The sequence below is a fragment of the Vigna angularis genome, chromosome 1 (assembly GCF_016808095.1).
Source record: "Vigna angularis cultivar LongXiaoDou No.4 chromosome 1, ASM1680809v1, whole genome shotgun sequence".
NCBI lineage: Eukaryota > Viridiplantae > Streptophyta > Magnoliopsida > Fabales > Fabaceae > Vigna > Vigna angularis.
Window position 1 is genome coordinate 38,057,761 of NC_068970.1, and position 18,891 is coordinate 38,076,651.

The 18,891-nt window shown below is 33.4% G+C and overlaps 1 protein-coding gene across 7 annotated transcripts; it reads right to left on the reverse strand.

Annotated features, from left to right (window-relative positions):
• Nucleotides 1-4,183: 4,183 nt before the first annotated feature.
• Nucleotides 4,184-6,757, reverse strand: LOC108339221 (WUSCHEL-related homeobox 9). Of its 7 annotated transcripts, none has more exons than XM_017576386.2 (5): nucleotides 6,546-6,757; nucleotides 6,022-6,239; nucleotides 5,026-5,793; nucleotides 4,523-4,725; nucleotides 4,184-4,439 (listed from the first exon to the last, which is right to left on the reverse strand). In XM_017576386.2, exons 2-5 carry the CDS (start codon nucleotides 6,149-6,151, stop codon nucleotides 4,434-4,436), a joined length of 1,107 nt encoding a protein of 368 aa, XP_017431875.1. In that variant the 5' UTR covers nucleotides 6,152-6,239; nucleotides 6,546-6,757; the 3' UTR covers nucleotides 4,184-4,433. The 7 variants fall into 7 exon arrangements, with proteins under 7 accessions (XP_017431875.1, XP_017431871.1, XP_017431863.1 ...); XM_017576382.2 differs by having other exon boundaries at nucleotides 6,022-6,243; XM_017576374.2 differs by having other exon boundaries at nucleotides 6,022-6,273.
• Between the last annotated feature and the right edge of the window lie 12,134 nt (nucleotides 6,758-18,891).

Sequence of the window (18,891 nt, forward strand, 5' to 3'; positions counted from 1 at the left end):
CAAACTGAAACAATGCAATGAGAATCTTCCTTCGACCAACGAACTGGAAGAACAACAGCGTTGCCAACTCGAAGAGAACCGCTCCGACCTTTGACCCACAAAGCGCGAGCTTCTCCTATTCACGAGACCAGGCAATGCAATGAACCAACTTTTTTTGAACTTCCTCAGTTACACTGTATTCTTAAAAAGCTCAATGTTAACCCTCTAAGGGTTTTAAAAACAACTATATATAGACAAATGGTCTGAAGTGAAAAGATAGATTACAACTGTCAATGATAATCGATTATTGTTAGTGATAATCGATTATTTAAGTCCATTCCAGGGTTTTTCAGAAAGTGATAATCAATTATTCTGAGGAACAATCGATTATTCTAGGGACTTGTGCAGTTCTCATCAGGACCAATGATAATCGATTATTTGGAGTAATAATCGATTATTCCAAAGCAAAATGGTTTTTCAAGAAGGCTCGTGATAATCGATTATTCTACCATATAATCGATTATATACGTAACTAAGTTAAAGATACGAGATTTCTAAGTGTTTACAAGTTGAAATCTTTCCTAATACATTTGCAAACTATGAAAGTGTTTTTAAAACAATTATAACTTGATTCTTCGAGTTTTATCACTTGTAGCATCATCAAAATCTTTTATCTTCAAAGTACCAATGCTCCTCATTGGTAATAGGGTGCTCCATCCATCTTCACATGTTGGGTCAAATTTTGGATGATAGGGATGATGTCAAGAAATATTGGTTCGCTGCATTATGTCAATCCTTTACACAATTAACGTTAATCGTCTTCTGATCCAGATTTTAGATGGTTGTTATCACTCTGTATCATATTTACATACCGACCACACATCATGGATGGTTAAGTGCATATCAATAATTTTATCTTCCCCTCCACTACAAGAAAATCTTTAAATATAAACCAATTTTAGAGACCAAAATAATTAGTCACTATAACAACTAACTTAAATACTATTTTATAAATTAAAGGTCACTAAAATAGTCATTATAAAAAAAATTATGATTAGCTTGTAAATAAAAAATTTTGACTACTAAAAGAATTAATATCTAAATTGATCAATAATTAATATTAGTGACCAATTTCTTTTGTACCCAAAACTTTAATATCTAATATTAGTTACCAATTTAGAATATAATTTAAAAGATAATTATAATTTTTTATTCATAATAATGACTATGTGACCTTGGTTGTTGGAAAAGGCGATGACGTGATGGAGGTGCAAGCTGGGAGGGCTTCGCTGCACAAGACATCCATCTTCTTTCTCTCCTTTTTCGACTTCGCAAGGACCCCCTTCTCCCTGTCCTGGTTCACTTTTTGTAGGGAGAGAGACTCATTTCCTTCTTTCGTTTCTGGTCCGTTTTATAGCAGGAAGATGCAGTTTCTTCTTTCCTCTTTTATTTTTGGTTCTGGCTCAGTTTTCGCATGATGAGAGAGGCTTCACGTTTGATTTAGGGTTTTTTTTTGGGTTTCTTTGTTGTTTTAATTCGGCTTTAGGGAGAACAATTTCTTCCTCTTCTTTCTGGATTCAAATTGGGTTCCTATTTTTTGGGTTTCTGCTTTTAGATTTGCGTTTCAAATGTGTGTTTTCTGAAATTGGAAATTTGGGATTCTTGATTCTGCGAGTTAGAGTTTTAATTGTTCTCTGATTTTGGGCGTTTCTGTTTTGTTATGAGTTTTGTGAATTGGGATGTAGGGCACAAGCAAATTTCGTGAAGCAACCCCAAATCACCGAGGAGACATATAAACCTTAAAAAATTGGTTTTGTCAAGTTACCATACTTCTTTACCACGTCATGAAACAATTAACTCGGTTTGTACATATTTAATTAACGAAAAGTACTTCTTTGAAACAAATTTTATCAAAGTGTAAACCAAATTAAAACTTTTTAAAAAATTGAAGTAACTTGACACACTTCACCACAAAAAAGTAAAGACAAAGCAATTAAACCTGTTAAAAAAACAATTTAAACATCTTTTATATATATATATATATATATATATATATATATATATATATATATATATATATATATATATGTAGAGAGAGAAGGCGCGAAATGATGATATGATTCACATAAGACGAGTTTGGAAGTCTTGGAGGTCATGATTGTATTTGTTGATGATAAGATAACATGGGGAGATGATGGTTGATGCAGATGAAAATGGATGTTCAGGAATGAGGTGTGACGTGTGAGAGGATTTTCAAATGGCAGAGAATTGTTGATGTATCCAAATCACAGTCAAATCAAGGTATGCATGCATCAAAGATGAGAGAGCAAACACTGTTAGTATGGAAGCACACGCAAAGCAATTTGCAACTGTGCCTTCTAATCTGCAACCACTTTCCTATTTTCTTGTCTTCATCTCAGTTCAAGACAAAAGCTAGCATTTTCTGTGAAAACGTTAGCATCATTCCCTTTCTGGCCACACCCTTTTTCTTCTTCCCATTAACCTTCACTTTCAAATCACTTTTTCCACTTGTTTTTCTTAATTACACTACGTTACTTGTCACTATAATCCTTCTTAAAATACTACTTCTATCACCATTGTTAGTTCTGTATAATGAAAACTCATAAATCTCTCAATATTTTTAAGATTTTATTTTTGTCTAAAGTTTAACTTTTTTTCCCTAATATAGATTTAAGTGATTTATCATCTTATATGTGGTTATGTTTATTTTATTAAAAATAGTAGAAATAGATGTGCGTCCATTTTTTTTTATCATAAAAAAGATAAAAATTAGTATTAATCTAATTATTAAATACTAAAAATAAAAAATGTTATTTAATTATAATTGTTTTATAAAAAGTAATTATAAAAAAAAATATAAGTATTTTTATAATTTTACTGAGTAGTTTTTATTTAATTATTTGATAACTATTTTAACTTAAAAAAACAGCTACTTAAATAATAAAGTAGTAAAAAGTTTATATATATGAAAAATCTCTTCATAGATAAGAGAAAATGAAAATAGGGTTTTAAAACACCTTCGTCCCTAACCCACATTTTTAAACATTAAAATATTCTTTTTACTATGATGAACTGATGGAGTTTTGTCTTGTGTATGTGACAACAAGGATAAATATAAATTAAATGGATTGATTGGATTTTAGATTGAAGCAAGTTAATAATTCAAACACATGATAGTAACTCACTTAACAAATATATCACTTTATCGTTAAGCTTCTGATAAAAAAAGATATTTGAAACAAGTTAAAAATGGTAGCATAAAAAGGATATAGTTTTTGACAAACACTCACAAAAGTTTGAAAGATTAAAAATATTGACCTCGTTAATACATAAAAAATATTAAAAATTAAATTTTAAATTTATGTCAATCCTATAAAATTTTAAAATTTCACACTAATTAAAAATAAAATAAGTTTAAAATATTTAAGTAAATATAAACTTTATTTATTAATCGATTTTGTAGAATAATTACTCTTAAAATTATGCTGATAAAATAAAACCAGTATTTTGGCAACTTAAAAACAAGAATATTAATCTATTAACACAAAAATAAAATAAAAACTTATTAAGAAGTGAGTTAAGTGTTCTATAATTTTATAAAATCTAAAAGATTTCATACTAATTAAAAATAAAATAAATTTAAAATATTTAAATAAATGTAAACTTTATTTACTAATCCATTTTGTAGGATTGATAAAATAAAACAAGTAGAAACTAATTATTTGTCGATTTTAATAAAAGAAAACATCCGAGTATATCTATTGCACAAATGAAATCCCTGTTCCTCCGCAAGGTAGAACTATCGTGGCAACTGAAGAAGAGACGTGAAACAACAGTGCAACCCTCAAACTAGCAGAAAATGGGAGAATAATGACCACACATTAACCGCCATGAAAGATCATCTCTCCATCTTTTCTATTTATTAATTTATTAATGTACATTTATCTTATAATTTTCAGTTTACATTTTGATGAATTATATTTGTAGCTAATAACATTAAAATAATTCATTATATCAAATAAAGCATATAATCATATTATTTTTGCCTTTTTTATCCGCTATTATTTTTCTTTTTCTTATCCGCTATTATTTTTGCTTTATTTTGTACAGAATGTATATATTTATTATTTGTAATTATTTTCTTAATTTTGTCATAGAAATTACCGTATGTTATTACTTGGAGTAAAAATAATATATACTGCTGAAAGAAAAATATACTGTGTTAAACAATTTATCCATAAAATGAAAATACAAATATCCTGGTCAACCAAGACACGATTTCTATACTTTGAGACCTGCACTGAACTAGTCATTTATGAAGCACATTGCAAACCCTGTAACAATAACTATATGTTGGGACAAAAGGGAACAACCAAACCGAAACATAGAAAAGTATATATCTAAATCATGTTTTCCTTCTCAGCTTCACTTCCTTATATCTGCAAAAATTGAAAAAAGCATTTAGACGATGATTAAAATGAAGGTTTGAAAAAAAGTTGCAGTGTTTAACAAAAGTCCAGACCAGATAATAGTAAGCACCATGCTGCAGTGGGTGGAGGGTAATGCCCCAGTCATCGGTGGGGACAGGGCCGGAAGAGTGGATAAGCACGGCTTCATCTCCGAAGGCTTGGCGCACGTTGAAGGGTCCCATCATTACCTCAAATGCAACATCGTTAATGAAAACTATACATTTTTCTCTATCTGCTGTAACCTCACCACCAACACCTGACACAAATCGAATCATCTCTCATGTGCGAGTCGAAAACCACCACTTACAATAACCTACCTAAGCCAATCAACCCATGCACACGTCCATGTACATCAACACAACACCACATATACCCTAATTACAGAACTAGCCCCTACCTAATAAATATGCTCTACATCACATAAGAAACTTTTATAACTTAATGTTCCTTATAAATTTTAAAAAAATTTATTCTTTTTTGTGTTTAATTTAATTTATTTAGAAAAATAACGGTGTAACCTTTTCAATTACTTGCTTATTTCCAACATGTAAATTACCTTGAAGCTGGGTGATTGGACATGGAAGAGTTGAGATTTCGGGAGCAACGGTTGTGGTTGAAGATGAAGTCGGATGGGAGCTAAGTTGTTGACGGTGCATTGACTTTAATGCCTTTTCCTGGTTCATGATCTCGTTGAGGAAAAGACTACTGCTGGGTCCAACCTTTGGTTGACACTGTGGTTGAGATTGCATGATATTGTTGGAGAACTGAGGGAGAGAAAACCCATGCGTTGTGATGGTATCGTTAACTATTACACCTTGACCATTATTGTGCAAAGGAAAGGAGAAAGACTCGATCGCTGGTGGCAGCAAAGCGGTGTTATTGTAGTTGTGAGACTGTAAATAAGTCTGATTCACAGAAGCAGTGGGAGAATTAGGCAGTGCATCATTGACATTTGAGAAGCCAAAGGAGATCGCATTTTGGTGCACTAATTCTTTTGAGGAGGATTTGTCAGAGGAAGAGGATGAGGTTGAAGGTGGTATGATTTGAGAGAGAGAAAGTGAGTTTGGTTGTGTTTCTGTGTTGTGTTTCTTTGAGTTTTGGATGTGGCGGAGCTTGTTCTTGCTCCTGGATTTGCGATTCTGGAACCAATAGAACACATTGGCATCACCAACTTGGCCATACTCCTGCAACTGCACCCGGATCTTCTTTATCTCATCCCTTGGGGGATTCACCATCCCAGAATTGAAGATGGCTTCTAGAATGCGAATTTGCTCGGGTTTTGGATTCCATCTTGACTTTGGTTCTGGAGATTTCTCTTCATTTCCTACAATTGCAAACCACAAAACAAAATACTTAAATATCCAAAAGACACGAAATTCAGAAAAACTATATTTGGAATTCAGTTTTGAATAGGGTAGTCAAGCATTGCATTGTTATCTTTTGAATATATATTATTACTGTTCCAGTTTTGTTTACATCTCTTTGCACCATGAAACGGTGAGCGTAATCATCTAGTCTGAAAAAAAAGTGATCTTTGAAGCATCACAGGAACCTGGAGTATAAGGGCTTCTTTGGCATCCCGTTGACAGGACAGAAGAGTTGTTGCCATGCTGCCATTGGTTGTGGGAATTGCAAGGCTTGGATTTGAACATGCTTGGCCAGTGTTTATTGGAAGAAGACATGATGTGATGTTGATGTTGATGCTGATGAGGGACGAAACTGAATCCACTAGGCCAACGTATGCAACATATCTCTTCTTATATAGCCTTTCTACCTACCCAGCGTAGTTGTGTCTGTCAGCATTCTATCCTAATGATAATAGTAGTAATAATCATAAAAATAATACTTCATTAATAAAAACAAATCTATCTGTATCACTTTCAAGTCAGACATGTAACATCTTTTACAGAAAATATCTAAAGCAATGAAACAAAAGAAAAGAAAGAAGAAAGCATGCGAAATGAACTACATACACAGCAGGAATCTCATGATATGTGTAAATATAAAATCTAGAAGGAAGAAGAAAAGAAGAAGAAAACCATATATATCTCCCTTGTACACCTAGGTTTTGCTTACACTTTTAGAGTTTGTGGAGGTTCTTTAGAAGCAAAGGAAAGATGGACAGAAATAGACTGTGGTAGGCCATTGAAGAGAAAAGGGGTGGGAAGGGGAAAAGATTATTGTAATGGAAGAGGTTGTTGCAGGAATAAATACGGGGCGGGGGTTTCAAAGTGAAGAAAAGGGTGTGACGTTTGATGTTTGGTGTTTGATTGGAAAGCGGTGGTGGGTTAGTAATTGGAACTTATTTTCATTATTTTGGGCAAACAAAGAAACGGGGTTTTTGGATTGACTCGAGGGATCTATTTATTATGCGTTACATATCTCTGTTTTGACTCAAATTCCTCTTCATGTCTAGGCTTTTCCAAAGTTCCTCAAAAACGTTACTCACTCTTTTTCTATAATTACTTAACTCTTCAACTTTACTACTATTCCGTTTCTGTTTTTGTTGAAAAGAGTAGCATATTTGTGTTATTTTTAAAAATTATATTAAATTTTTTAGTATATATTACTGTATAAATTTAAAAATTCCGCAAAATAAATAACTTTAGTCCTAAAACTATTAAAATTACTAAATCATTTGGTTAAGTCTTATACACTTAGTAAGGCAAATCAAATTGTCGTTTGACCCATTTTGCGTAGATGGGGAAGTGAATTTTTTTTTATTTACTATTGTGTTTCTTCTAGTATTGAAATTTTCCTTTTTTTTTTATGTTTAATGTTGTCTTAAAGAATGTAATTTATGTTCAATTTAATCATTTTTACAGACGGCATTTATATAGTTAACGACACATTGCCAGTTGTGCAATAAGTGAATGTCATGTCATTTAACTGTTGACCTGCCTTGCCACGTGGTATCCTTTTTCCCACCCAAAAATTTAGGGTTTCTGAATGCAAGGAGGAAAGACTTCCTCACGCCTGCGCCGTCAGAGGAAAACTGAAGCTTGCGATGGTCCAATTAACCATAGTGGGTCTGTCGGAGTTTCGTAGAAACGAGAGAAAACTCCTTTCTCGCAGCGCGGTGAGGTTTGCAGCGACGACGCCTCCGTGAAAGTTCGATCTCCGACGTAATCGTGATGCGAGAAGCTCACCATTCTCATGCGATTTCGCGGCAATAGGACTCGCGTTTGAGGGTTTCGATTTGGGGGTTTTTGTTGTCTTATCTGGTTTTTGTAAATTAGAATATATGATTTTCGTTTCAAAATTGATTTAGGGAATTCTTGGTTCTTCTCTATTTTGCGAGTGGTTAGGGATTTTGTTCTTCCCTGCAGGTCTGGGTTTTGGGTTTACGAAGTGGGGGATGAGGGTTTAGATTGGGAATGTTAGGGTTTATGAACTTGGAATGAGGGTTCTTCTCTGTTTTTCCATGAATTTGTTTTTTCATTTTGGGTTCATTTGATTTGCGATAATGGGTTATGTGGTGGTTGTTGTTGGATGCATGGGTGGCGCCAATGAAGATGCTGGTAGGTGGCCACGGGTGTTGTTTTTGGGTGGTTGTTAGACGGAGAAGATGATGAAGGTGCGAAGATGGTGGTTGGCCGTGACCGTGGCAGCGGCGGTTAGGGTTAGGTGGTGGCTAGGGTTTCTATGTAGGGGAAATTAGGGTTTCTAGAGGTAAGAGATGATGATAATGTGTCAAGGGTAATGTGTCATTTATTGCACAGCTGGACAGAGGACTACAGAGGACACTTCATCAAGAAACAATAAATACGATAATTAATTAAATGTAATTAACATATCCCGTAAGATGTGCTATTTATACTAATTGTTTATGGAGGTAGGAGATAATGATGACATGTCAAAGGTGATGTGTCACTAATTGCACAGCTAGACATTTGACTGTTAACGATTTAAACATCGTTTACAAAAAGAACTAAATTGAACACAAATTATGATCTTTAGGACTACATTGAACATTTTAAAACAATTAGGACCATTTCAAACAAAGCTGATAAAAATTGGGACCAACAGTGGTATTAAGTCTTTAAGTTATTATTATTCTTTTTTCATTTTTTGGTTATATATAATTTGTTTTTACACGTTAGATAGTTATAGAATCATGTTAAAAATTAAATTAGGTATGTTATGCTAGAAATACCTATTTAATTAGTCGTGTTAAAAATATAAATATGTGAAAAATGTAAATATGTTATATATATATATATATTGTTTTCTTTTTTTTATACATTAAGTTTTAAATTAAATTAGAAATGTAATTATGTTAAAAATATAATTGTTTGTTAATTTTATATTTTGGAAGATCATACAAGTAGTATACAAATTATATTGTTTATTGTTTTTACAGAGCCGAGTATGTATCATACAAAGATTTCCAAAGACTCTTTAAACACTTTCAACCTTCAATATCTAAAGTACTCCTCTTTCTCATAAGTGCTCGTTAGAGATTGTGACTACAGAGGACACTTCATCAACAAGCAATAAATACGGTAATTAATGAAATGTAATTAACATAACCCGTAAGATGTACTATTTATACTAATTTTTTATGAATGTTTACTTGGATGAGCCTAGGTCTACCCAAATACTTGTTGGCCTCTGAATTATCATAGTTAACCATGGGTCATGGTGATTAAGTGTCTTGTGTGATGTTGTGCTGACCGAATAAGGATGGACCGAATACACTTCGAATTAGTAGTCTGACATGTATTTGTCTAGGAAAGAATCCTAAACTGGTATGACTGAGAGGTACTTTGTCATATACAATACATCAACCCTCTAGACTTTATATGTTTCATGTTAATGGCTTGTAAAATGCTTTGACGTATCAAGCAGGAATCGTCAGTCTTCAGTTTTTGGCTTGTTGCAATCAAGATATTGATACTTGATAATTGTCTTACAAAAAAAAATTTGTATATTTGGATATATATATATATATATATATATATAGGTATAGTAACTCCTCAGTCTCGAGAAGTACAACGACAAAGAGGTTGTAATGATGAAGCACCAAATGCGATGTGGTAAAGGGGTGAAGAAGTATGGGACTACTGTTTTGCACAAGAAATGTTGCAATGCTTGGAAAGGGTAGAGTCACAACCTTTAGCCTTCAAATCTAAAGAGATATAATGGATAACGGAAAATGGTAGGAAGGTGAAAGGTCACGAATTTTGTTATAAATGGGAGTCTCATTTGCTACTTTTGAGCACCAAGTTTTGAGAAATTGCTCTACTATTGATATCTTGTGAGAAAAGTGAGTCATTTCAAAAGTTTATTACTCAAATATATGTCTTGTAATAGGTCAAATATGGGTTCTAAGGAGAAATCAAATAGTAGTAGTAGTCATATCGTAATGTCATTAGACGCGTCATCATCCCAGACCGTAGGAGTGGAAATGAAGGTTATTATTGAGAATAGGAAAGATCTTGCTAAAGATCATGTTGAGTCCCGACTACCTAGAAAGGAGGGATACGAGAAGGTAGATTCTTTACTAAGAAGTCAGTTTTCCAAATTTAGGTGGTCTAGAATTTTGAATTGCTAGTTGAACAACATTTATGTGTTTGAGAGAGGAGTGTCGAATGACATAGTGTTGCTTAGCAGGGTGAGTGTCACTGACAATGTATGCCATGGTCGAGAAGGGAACGAGGAAGAGTTCTTTTATGTGTTTATAGCTTTTTTGTTTTTTGCATGTTCAGTTATCCTTTGATGAGTTTACCGTGGGTGTGCTTAAACTTCTAAATATTACACCAACACAACTTCATTCGAAAATTTATGTTAAAAATACAATTCTTTGTTAATTTTATATTTTGGAAGATCATAAAAGTATGATGTGAGATATTTTTTTATTGAACGTAATGGTATTGGTTTGATACCTAGTCAAAGGTGTTATAACTTCTCATTCACTAAGAGCTAATCTGGTATACTACTTTCACAATTTTTACACTCTGTCGCATAGTTTCTAGCCTTTCACTCACACAAACTTAAGCATATATGAGACATAATTATCTCACTCACGTAGAGTTCTCCCGTTCATTTGCTCACAAAGATAAAACTATAACTCACAGAGACATTAACGAAGTCCACCCTTTTGCTCATATAGAGACTTAAAAGGTATACAACTCCTACTCACACATAGATTTACAAAGACCACAATAAAAACTTTTCCTCTCTTGTTGAGACACCCATAATTATGTTGAAAACACACTTGCCTATACAGAATTCCTCACACAAAAATCAATAAAACACATTATTAATACAATTATGAACATTAAATTTACATCTTTGTTAGATGTATTATTTTGATTTTATATTTATCTTTTATCTTTAGTTAGTTTGTTATTATTTCTTATTTGTATTTTGGGCTTATCTCATATTTTTCTATTATAAATAGAGGACCCTATATGTATATTCAACAAAAAAAGCATAATCTCATTCATAGTTTTCAAAATATTCAACATGGTATCTAGAGTGTAAGTTTCTTTTGAGGAAACACTTTTTTTGCTTTTGCCACTACAACTGCCACTGCCAGTAGCGGTGCCGTCTACCGCTGTTGGCGGCACTGTCGTCTACCACTACCAAAGTTTCAATTTGATCGATGATCACACAATTGTGAGCGTCTCGGTTAGGCTACCACCATGTCGTTAACAACACCTTCATTAGATCTCCTACGCACTCTCGATGCCTTTTGAAGTTGTGGATCTACTCTCTTTTCCATCGTGTGTGTTGCACGTCTTGTCTCCTTGATAACAATTGAAAAACTGTTATTTTTAGACTTAATTTTGACCTTAAAGACAACCTTTATGACTTAGAAACTAGCTTGTAATCATGCTTTTGTTTATGTTTTGGAAATAAGAGAGTTGGATGGGTTTTATGCTTGGTTTTCCTTGTTTTTGCAGGTTTTATGCCAGAAGTTGGATTTAGAAAAGGAAGAAAAAGTGCATAAAAGAAATGCCGCAAGTACCGCTCAACGCCACTTTTACCTTAACAGTGACACTCTGAACTCCCGCAGTCACCGCTGAGGGATAAAACTGCAGCTGAGCGTCAAATAGAAGAACCACACTTACCGCTGAGCGCCATTTTATTGGGCCTTGGGCCACTTTTCTGTAATTTTTAGAAGGCTATATAAGGTTTCAGCCGAATTAGGTTTAGTATCTTTGGCCAGAACGAAGCAAAATCACACTTTCTTCACCCCTTGGAGGAGGATTTATGATGCTCAAGCTCCACTCTTCAAATTCTAGGGTTCTATCTTTCATTCTTTCATTATTTTTCATCTAGTTTCACCATGATTATGGTGAACTAAACCTTCATTGTTGTTGGGGAATCAATGTAATCCTTTGAAGCTCTCATGTATTGAATTGGTTCTTTAATCCATATGCTTTCTTTCATTAATTGTTAGGGTTTTTCTTCTATACGCTATGCATGCTTTGTTTAACTCATTCAATTGCATGATCATTGATTTTATTTGTATGGACACATATAGATAAATCTAGACATGAAGAAATTCTCTCAATAGTAATATTGCCTAGACATAGGGATAAGAGGATTGGTTGCCTTTAAGCTTCTGTGCGAATGTAATGTATGAATAATTGGTAGGGAGACAAGACATTGTAAACTAGTGATTAGAAGTAGGCTTTCTTCACCGAGACATCGGGTTTAAGGTAAATTAAAAATTGGCATTAACATTAATGAAGAAACATGAATTCTTGAATACATGAGAGTGGATAGGATTAATTGAAAACCCCAACAACAACATCATTCCATATATTTCAATCACATTTTTCTTCTTTTGTCCAATTGATCAATACATGCATTCATATTTAATTTTCAGTATTTGCATTTAAATCTACAAGAATTCATTCACAAGTCTAATTTAATCAACAAATCACATAACTGTTTAGGCCGTGAGTCCTTTGGGAAACGATACTTGGTCTTACCATTTTATTATTACTTGATACCATTCAGTTACACTTGTCGAGGGTTAACATTCCTCTCAGGCAACGACACCTTCATTAAATCTCCTACTCGCTCTTTTTCCTCTTTCAAGTTCATCGTGTATGGTCACATGTCCCGTCCTCTCATGCCATAAATTGACGCTTCTTAGTAGGTTTTTAAGCCTAACTCAACCCCAAAAAACTGGCTTGTAAGGTGAGGTTTGCACCTTACTTATATATTATAATTTTGCCTTATCCCTAGTCGATGTGGGACTTCCAACACACCGCCTTCACGCCGAGGTATAGACATCTTGTGTGTAACATCCCAAAAATATAGTATAACTATATAATAGAGTCATCACATAAAATGATACAATAGATCAGTCATCTACTAATTAGTAAAGTATTAACAGTACAATTATCCAAAATAATCATAAAATTAAAAACAAAAAAAAAGCCTAAAGAACAAAACTATAAACACAACCGATCAGTCCAAACAAAATCTTCATATGACCGATCGGTCCTAGTCTAAATTGCTGGGTCTTCTCTGTCCAGCGCTTGGTCTAGCGAAACCTCACAATCCTCTGCTCACATCCACCGGATGATCATTGCACAGAAGAAATGCCGAACAGGAACATAAGAAAACAGAAAAGAAGGGTAAGCAAATGCAATTTATAAAAAAATTATACATACATTACAAACAAACATAGCAGTTAATCATGCACACATAGAAAATCATATAAATCCATATTGACCGACCACTACAACTCGACCGTCCGGACTAGTATGAATATGTAGCTTTTGGTCGTTCGTGCACTAGTGGGTGCAGTAACTAGAAACCCATCAGCTGCCACACGAGATTAACCCGTTATCACTCACCGTAGGACCCCCTCCCCTCGGCTAGGGCCTCATGCTATTCTCACGACATGACTTACCCATCTCTACTTGAGACTTGGTAATCATTAGAATGTTAGGATGAACGCCATAGATTTCGCTATCCATATTCATACTATACCACCACCTTGATTACCCAATCACTAAGACATTCCTCCTTGAAATTCTCTTTCATACCAGTTGGAACATCATACCTTATTTGAATATTAATACAATTTCTCATACATATTAGATCAATAAAACTCTAATAATAAATCTGAACCAAACAATGAAATCAACATTTACAGACCGAATAACATTTCGTAGAAGAAAACCGAACAGACAACAACACAACCTCTGAGTACGACTGAACGGGAAAACTCAACATAACCTATGAACGAGACCGAACGAAAAAACACTCGCAACACGTGATCATAACCGAACGGTCCTTCAACGAGCAATGCTCAAACAAGAGCCTAAAGCAGTTGAAGGGTCGAACGATAGAACAACCGAACACCAGTACAAGACCGAACTCTATAGCTAAACCGAATACTAGAACGAAACCGAACATTATGAATAAACCGAATACTACTAAAACTGAACGTTAATATAATACCGAGCCCTACTCAGACCGAACACAAATACAACACCAAGTACTTCTAAGATTGAACGTGAATACAAAACCGAACACTACTAAAACCGAACGGGAATACAAAACCTAACTTATACGAAACCTAGCACTACTAAATCGAACGCTAATACAGAACCAAGTACGACCAATAATGAACGCTAATATCAAACCTAATACTGCCAAGGCCGAACATGAACTATTAAAACCGAACGTCAAAACAAAACCGAGCAACACTAAGACCGAATACTACTACGAGACTAATGCCGCTAAGACCAAGTACCTGAACTTGACCGAGCGGTCAACAACGAACGCTCGACTTTCTGCATAATTCTGCAGAACTTCTGCAAAATGAAACACACACTAGAATTTACCAAAAACTGAATATTTTTCTCCACCCAGAATTCACTCCAAGGTATGTATAATCTACAACTCAACAATCACAACATTTAACATGTTACACAAACAATGTCTAATACCTAAACATTCAAGTTCACCCATATGCAAAATCATCTAACACCATTTTCATACATCATCAACCAAACAATTAAATTAACTAGCTTCTCTTACCTCTTAACCAAACCGAACGACTTCTATCCTTCGAGAAATTTGATCACTTCCAGAAAATCCTAAGAACACCTATAACTCACTGATTGGTGAGAAGAGCCAACCAAAGTACCAAAAAGAAAGTTAGAAAGAGAAAGGGAAGGCTGATGAACACATGCAAACAACAAAGTTTACTTGCATGTACTAGAAATTCCAGAAACTCACAAGAATTAAAGGAACGAAACTTACCAGCTCTAATCACTACACCGATTGGTGAAATAGAAAGCTCTTATCTTCCAGATTACTTATGCACGGTCTGATTGTTAAATAGATGAAGTGAGATTGAAGAACTTTAGAGAGAAGGAGAAGAAAAGAAGAGAGTAGAAGAAATCCGGTCTGATTGTTAAATAGATGAAGTGAGATTGAAGAACTTTAGAGAGAATGAGAAGAAAAGAAGATAGTAGAAGAAATTGGATAGATAAAATTGTATTCAGAGAATGGGTCGAGACTTTTAAAACTTTTCCTTTATATATCAATCTTCTTTTAATCTAAACCGCTCAGTCTCATCCTTTGCTTACACTTGTCTACTTCAAACTCTTCTAAATCTCTCAGTTCTTACATCGTGCATAAGAGTAGAAATTAATGGGGTAGTCCGATAATGGCCTGACAATAGGTGAAAACAGAAATGTCCACTTAGAACTCGTTAGGATAGGCTCTAATCATGGCTCTGATACCATATTAGAAAGTGGGTTTAAGCCTAACTCAACCCCACAAAACCGGCTTTTAGGGTGAGGTTTGCACCCACTTATAAACTATGAATTGGTCTTATGGCTAGTCGATATGGGACTTCCAACTCCCCCCCCCCCCCCCTCACGCTGAGGTATATACATCTCGAGCGTGGGATTAGACATTTTTAATGGGTGGTCTGATAGCGGCCCGATAACGGGTGGAACAATATGCCCAACAAACAACAAATATCGCTAGAGTATGCTCTAACCATGGCTCTGATACCATGTTAGAAGTGGACTTTAAGCCTAACTCAACCCCACAAAACCGGCTTGTAGGATGTGGTTTGCACCCACTTATAAAGTATGAAATTGCCTTATCTCTACAAGTCGGTTTGTGGGGTTGAGTTAGGCTTAAACCCACCATCTAATATGGTATCAGAGCCAGGTTAGAGCCTATCCTAGCGAGCTCTAAGTGGGCATTTCTGTTTCCACCCATTGTCGGGTCGCTATAGGACCGTCCAATTTCTACTATCACGCACGAGATGTCTATACCTCGGCGTGAAGGGGGTGTATTGGAAGTCCCACATCGACTAAAGATAAGGCCAAATTATAATATATAAGTGGGGTGCAAACCTCACCTTACAAGCCGGTTTGTGGGGATGAGTTAGGCTTAAAGTCCACTTCTAATACTTAATGTATAGAAAACTAAAGGCCAATGTCACTTAACGTCGGTTATAATACCAATCGACATCATGTTGGCACCAATTTAAACAAAATTTGGGATAACACTTAACATCTATTAGTGTTCTAATAGGTGTTAAATGATGTCGAATTATACCATAGTTGACATTATTTAACTTTTGTTAGAGCAGTAACATATGTTAAATGTTGCAACTTTTTTTTTTAATTTCATTTATATTAACAATTATCCCAAACTCAAAAAGCAAAAAATTTCCCAACACATTATATATCTCTGAAAATTTCCCAACGTAATATATATCTCAAAGCTAGAACTATTGTAACATAATGTGCATTTCATAATTTAAAAATATATTCTAGATCATTTTCAATCAAAGTAATTGATGTTAAACCTAAACCCAAATCCATTGTTCTAGTAGAAATGTTAATTACTCCTTTCTTATTTTCTTCATTGTCTCGTTTGTTATAGGTGATGAATTTTTTGAACCGTTGAAAAAATCACACAGCTTCATTATGTATGGATATTAGTGTCTAAAGTTTGATATGATTTCTAATATGTGAAAGTTATATATTATTACCTCTATCCAATCATCTTAATTCCTACTCAAATGATGGTTTTCATCGAAGACATGAAGTAATAGCCACAATTGAATGAATCTTTCTACTTTTTACACTAAACATTACAAAGAAAATAATCACACATTAAGGTCATAAATTGAAGTACCAAAATTATAACTTACAAATGAAAGAGTTCCAACCTTTGAATAGATTACTTGAAGGGTGGCCTAGTGGTAAAAGTTGGAAGGAAGGGTGAGAGAGTTGTGGGTTCATCTCCCCTACTAACATTTGGGAGATATAAGGTTGGTTTGAAGGGTTTGAAAGGGAGGATGAGAGTGGTTCTAGGTTTAACTCCTCACACTAACAAAAAACTAAAAACTAACATTTGTTGATAAAAAAAATTACTTGAATTTGCATTGATTTGGGTTTATCCACAACTCTAATTAAATTGGAAATATATGTTAGTAGAAATATATACTAAATAGATTATATGAAAAAAGTAACCCTTACATTTGTAGCATGGATTTCAAATCACTTTTCATATTCTTATGCAGAGAACAAAATCATACAATTATGCATTATCTTGGAATGATGACCATTAGTTGCCAATGAAACATTTACATTCATTCATCCAACTTCGATCCATACTACATTTGTAACAAACTTCATCAATATCAAATTTCTAACTCTTAGAGGATGAGGTCTTACCTATTCGGAAAAAATATTTCTCATAATTTGCTAACACGTATATGGAGAAGTCTAGCATAATAAATTTGATAAAATTTTGGCAACATTTTGCGTTGTTCTCTAAAGTACACGAAATGAGAGTGATTACTTATGACCACAATCAAGTATGCATCTAAAAAATAACACAAAATGGTCTCAACTGAAATTTTATCCAATTTATACATAAACTTCAATTACATGTTTTTTTCAAACTGTCTGATCAAACAATTCAATATTCAATACAAACGATTAATATTTAATCCTTTGTACTAAATCTTAAACGGAAACTAAAATGCACCTAATTTATAAATTCATCCAATACATCTAATAAATCTAAATTATATAAACATACAATATCCAATAAATTTAAAATTAATCATATAATTAATAAAAACTAACAATATAATTTAATAATCAACCCCTAGTAAACCATAATATAAACTAAAAACCACCTAGTGAGATAAAACTAAGATAAAATTAAATATTTATATTAAAACTAAGATAAAACTATTATAAAAGCTAAATATTTAACACTACATACATTCTAAAAGCAAAAAATTCACCCTGCAATTAATAAGGAAGAAAGATCAATAGTAAAGGAAGTCTCGCACAAAGATAATACAAGATCACATAGATAACCAATGTCATTGTACATTCAATACAAGAGAGAAAGGACAATATGCAAAGTTGAAGAAAACTAACCTTAATGTGAAAATCAGTCGCTTAGAATAAATCCTTTGGAGAAAACGAGCACCACAAGCGTAAATGGAAATAAAATGGAGTGAAAAAGAGTGTAATGGACCTCCAAACCTTATGATTGTGAAAATGGAGAAATATGACTTCTCATTCCTCATTCTTTTATCTTATTATACAAATTAGACGTCGAGTCCCTCTTCAATTAACGTCAAATTTAAACTTCACATCGATATCAACGTAAAAATTCAACTTGACTACAATTGAAAGAAAATCTAACATTTAATTTAATTAAATATTTATAAAAATATCGTCGCACATTTTTAACAACATTAAATTTTTATTCCGTTGAACGTGTAACCAGTGCGTTGAAAGCGCATCTTACCCTAATGAAAGTAAAACTCATATCTTGAATGAGTCCTCATCACTTCTTAATAAAAATAAACGGTGTATGGCGTAAAATCTTAGTCCTGAAAGTGAGGATTAAGGGAAACCAATTAATATATTTTAGTAAAATAATACATATTATAATTTTTTAGTGAGATTGACCAACTGTATAACTTTCTTTTAGGAAAAATGATATATAGTTATTATTAGTTGGAAAAAGAAAACGTAATTTTTTTTCTTACTCTCGTAAAAAGTCCAATAAATTCAACACATTACATCATCCAAAAGGTGAGTATAATACTTGAATGATATATAATACATAACTATTTTTCTTGGTATCTTTTATTTCTTTGTCTTGAGAATAGTTATAAAATGTAATTAGTTGAAATTCACATATATTCTCAGATTATAATATATATACTTCTGTTAAGATTTATTTAGAAATATATTTATTCATTTATGCATGTCACTTTTGTGAAGACGTTTCACACTCGACATATGTACATGGTATATTATTACGTTGAATTGAGAAACACATTTGTTATCCTGAATTTAAATTATTTAAGATTTAAAATCAATTTAAAAAAATAGCAGTTTTAAAATCAGTATCAAATCAATTTATACTCAAACTAGTTTTT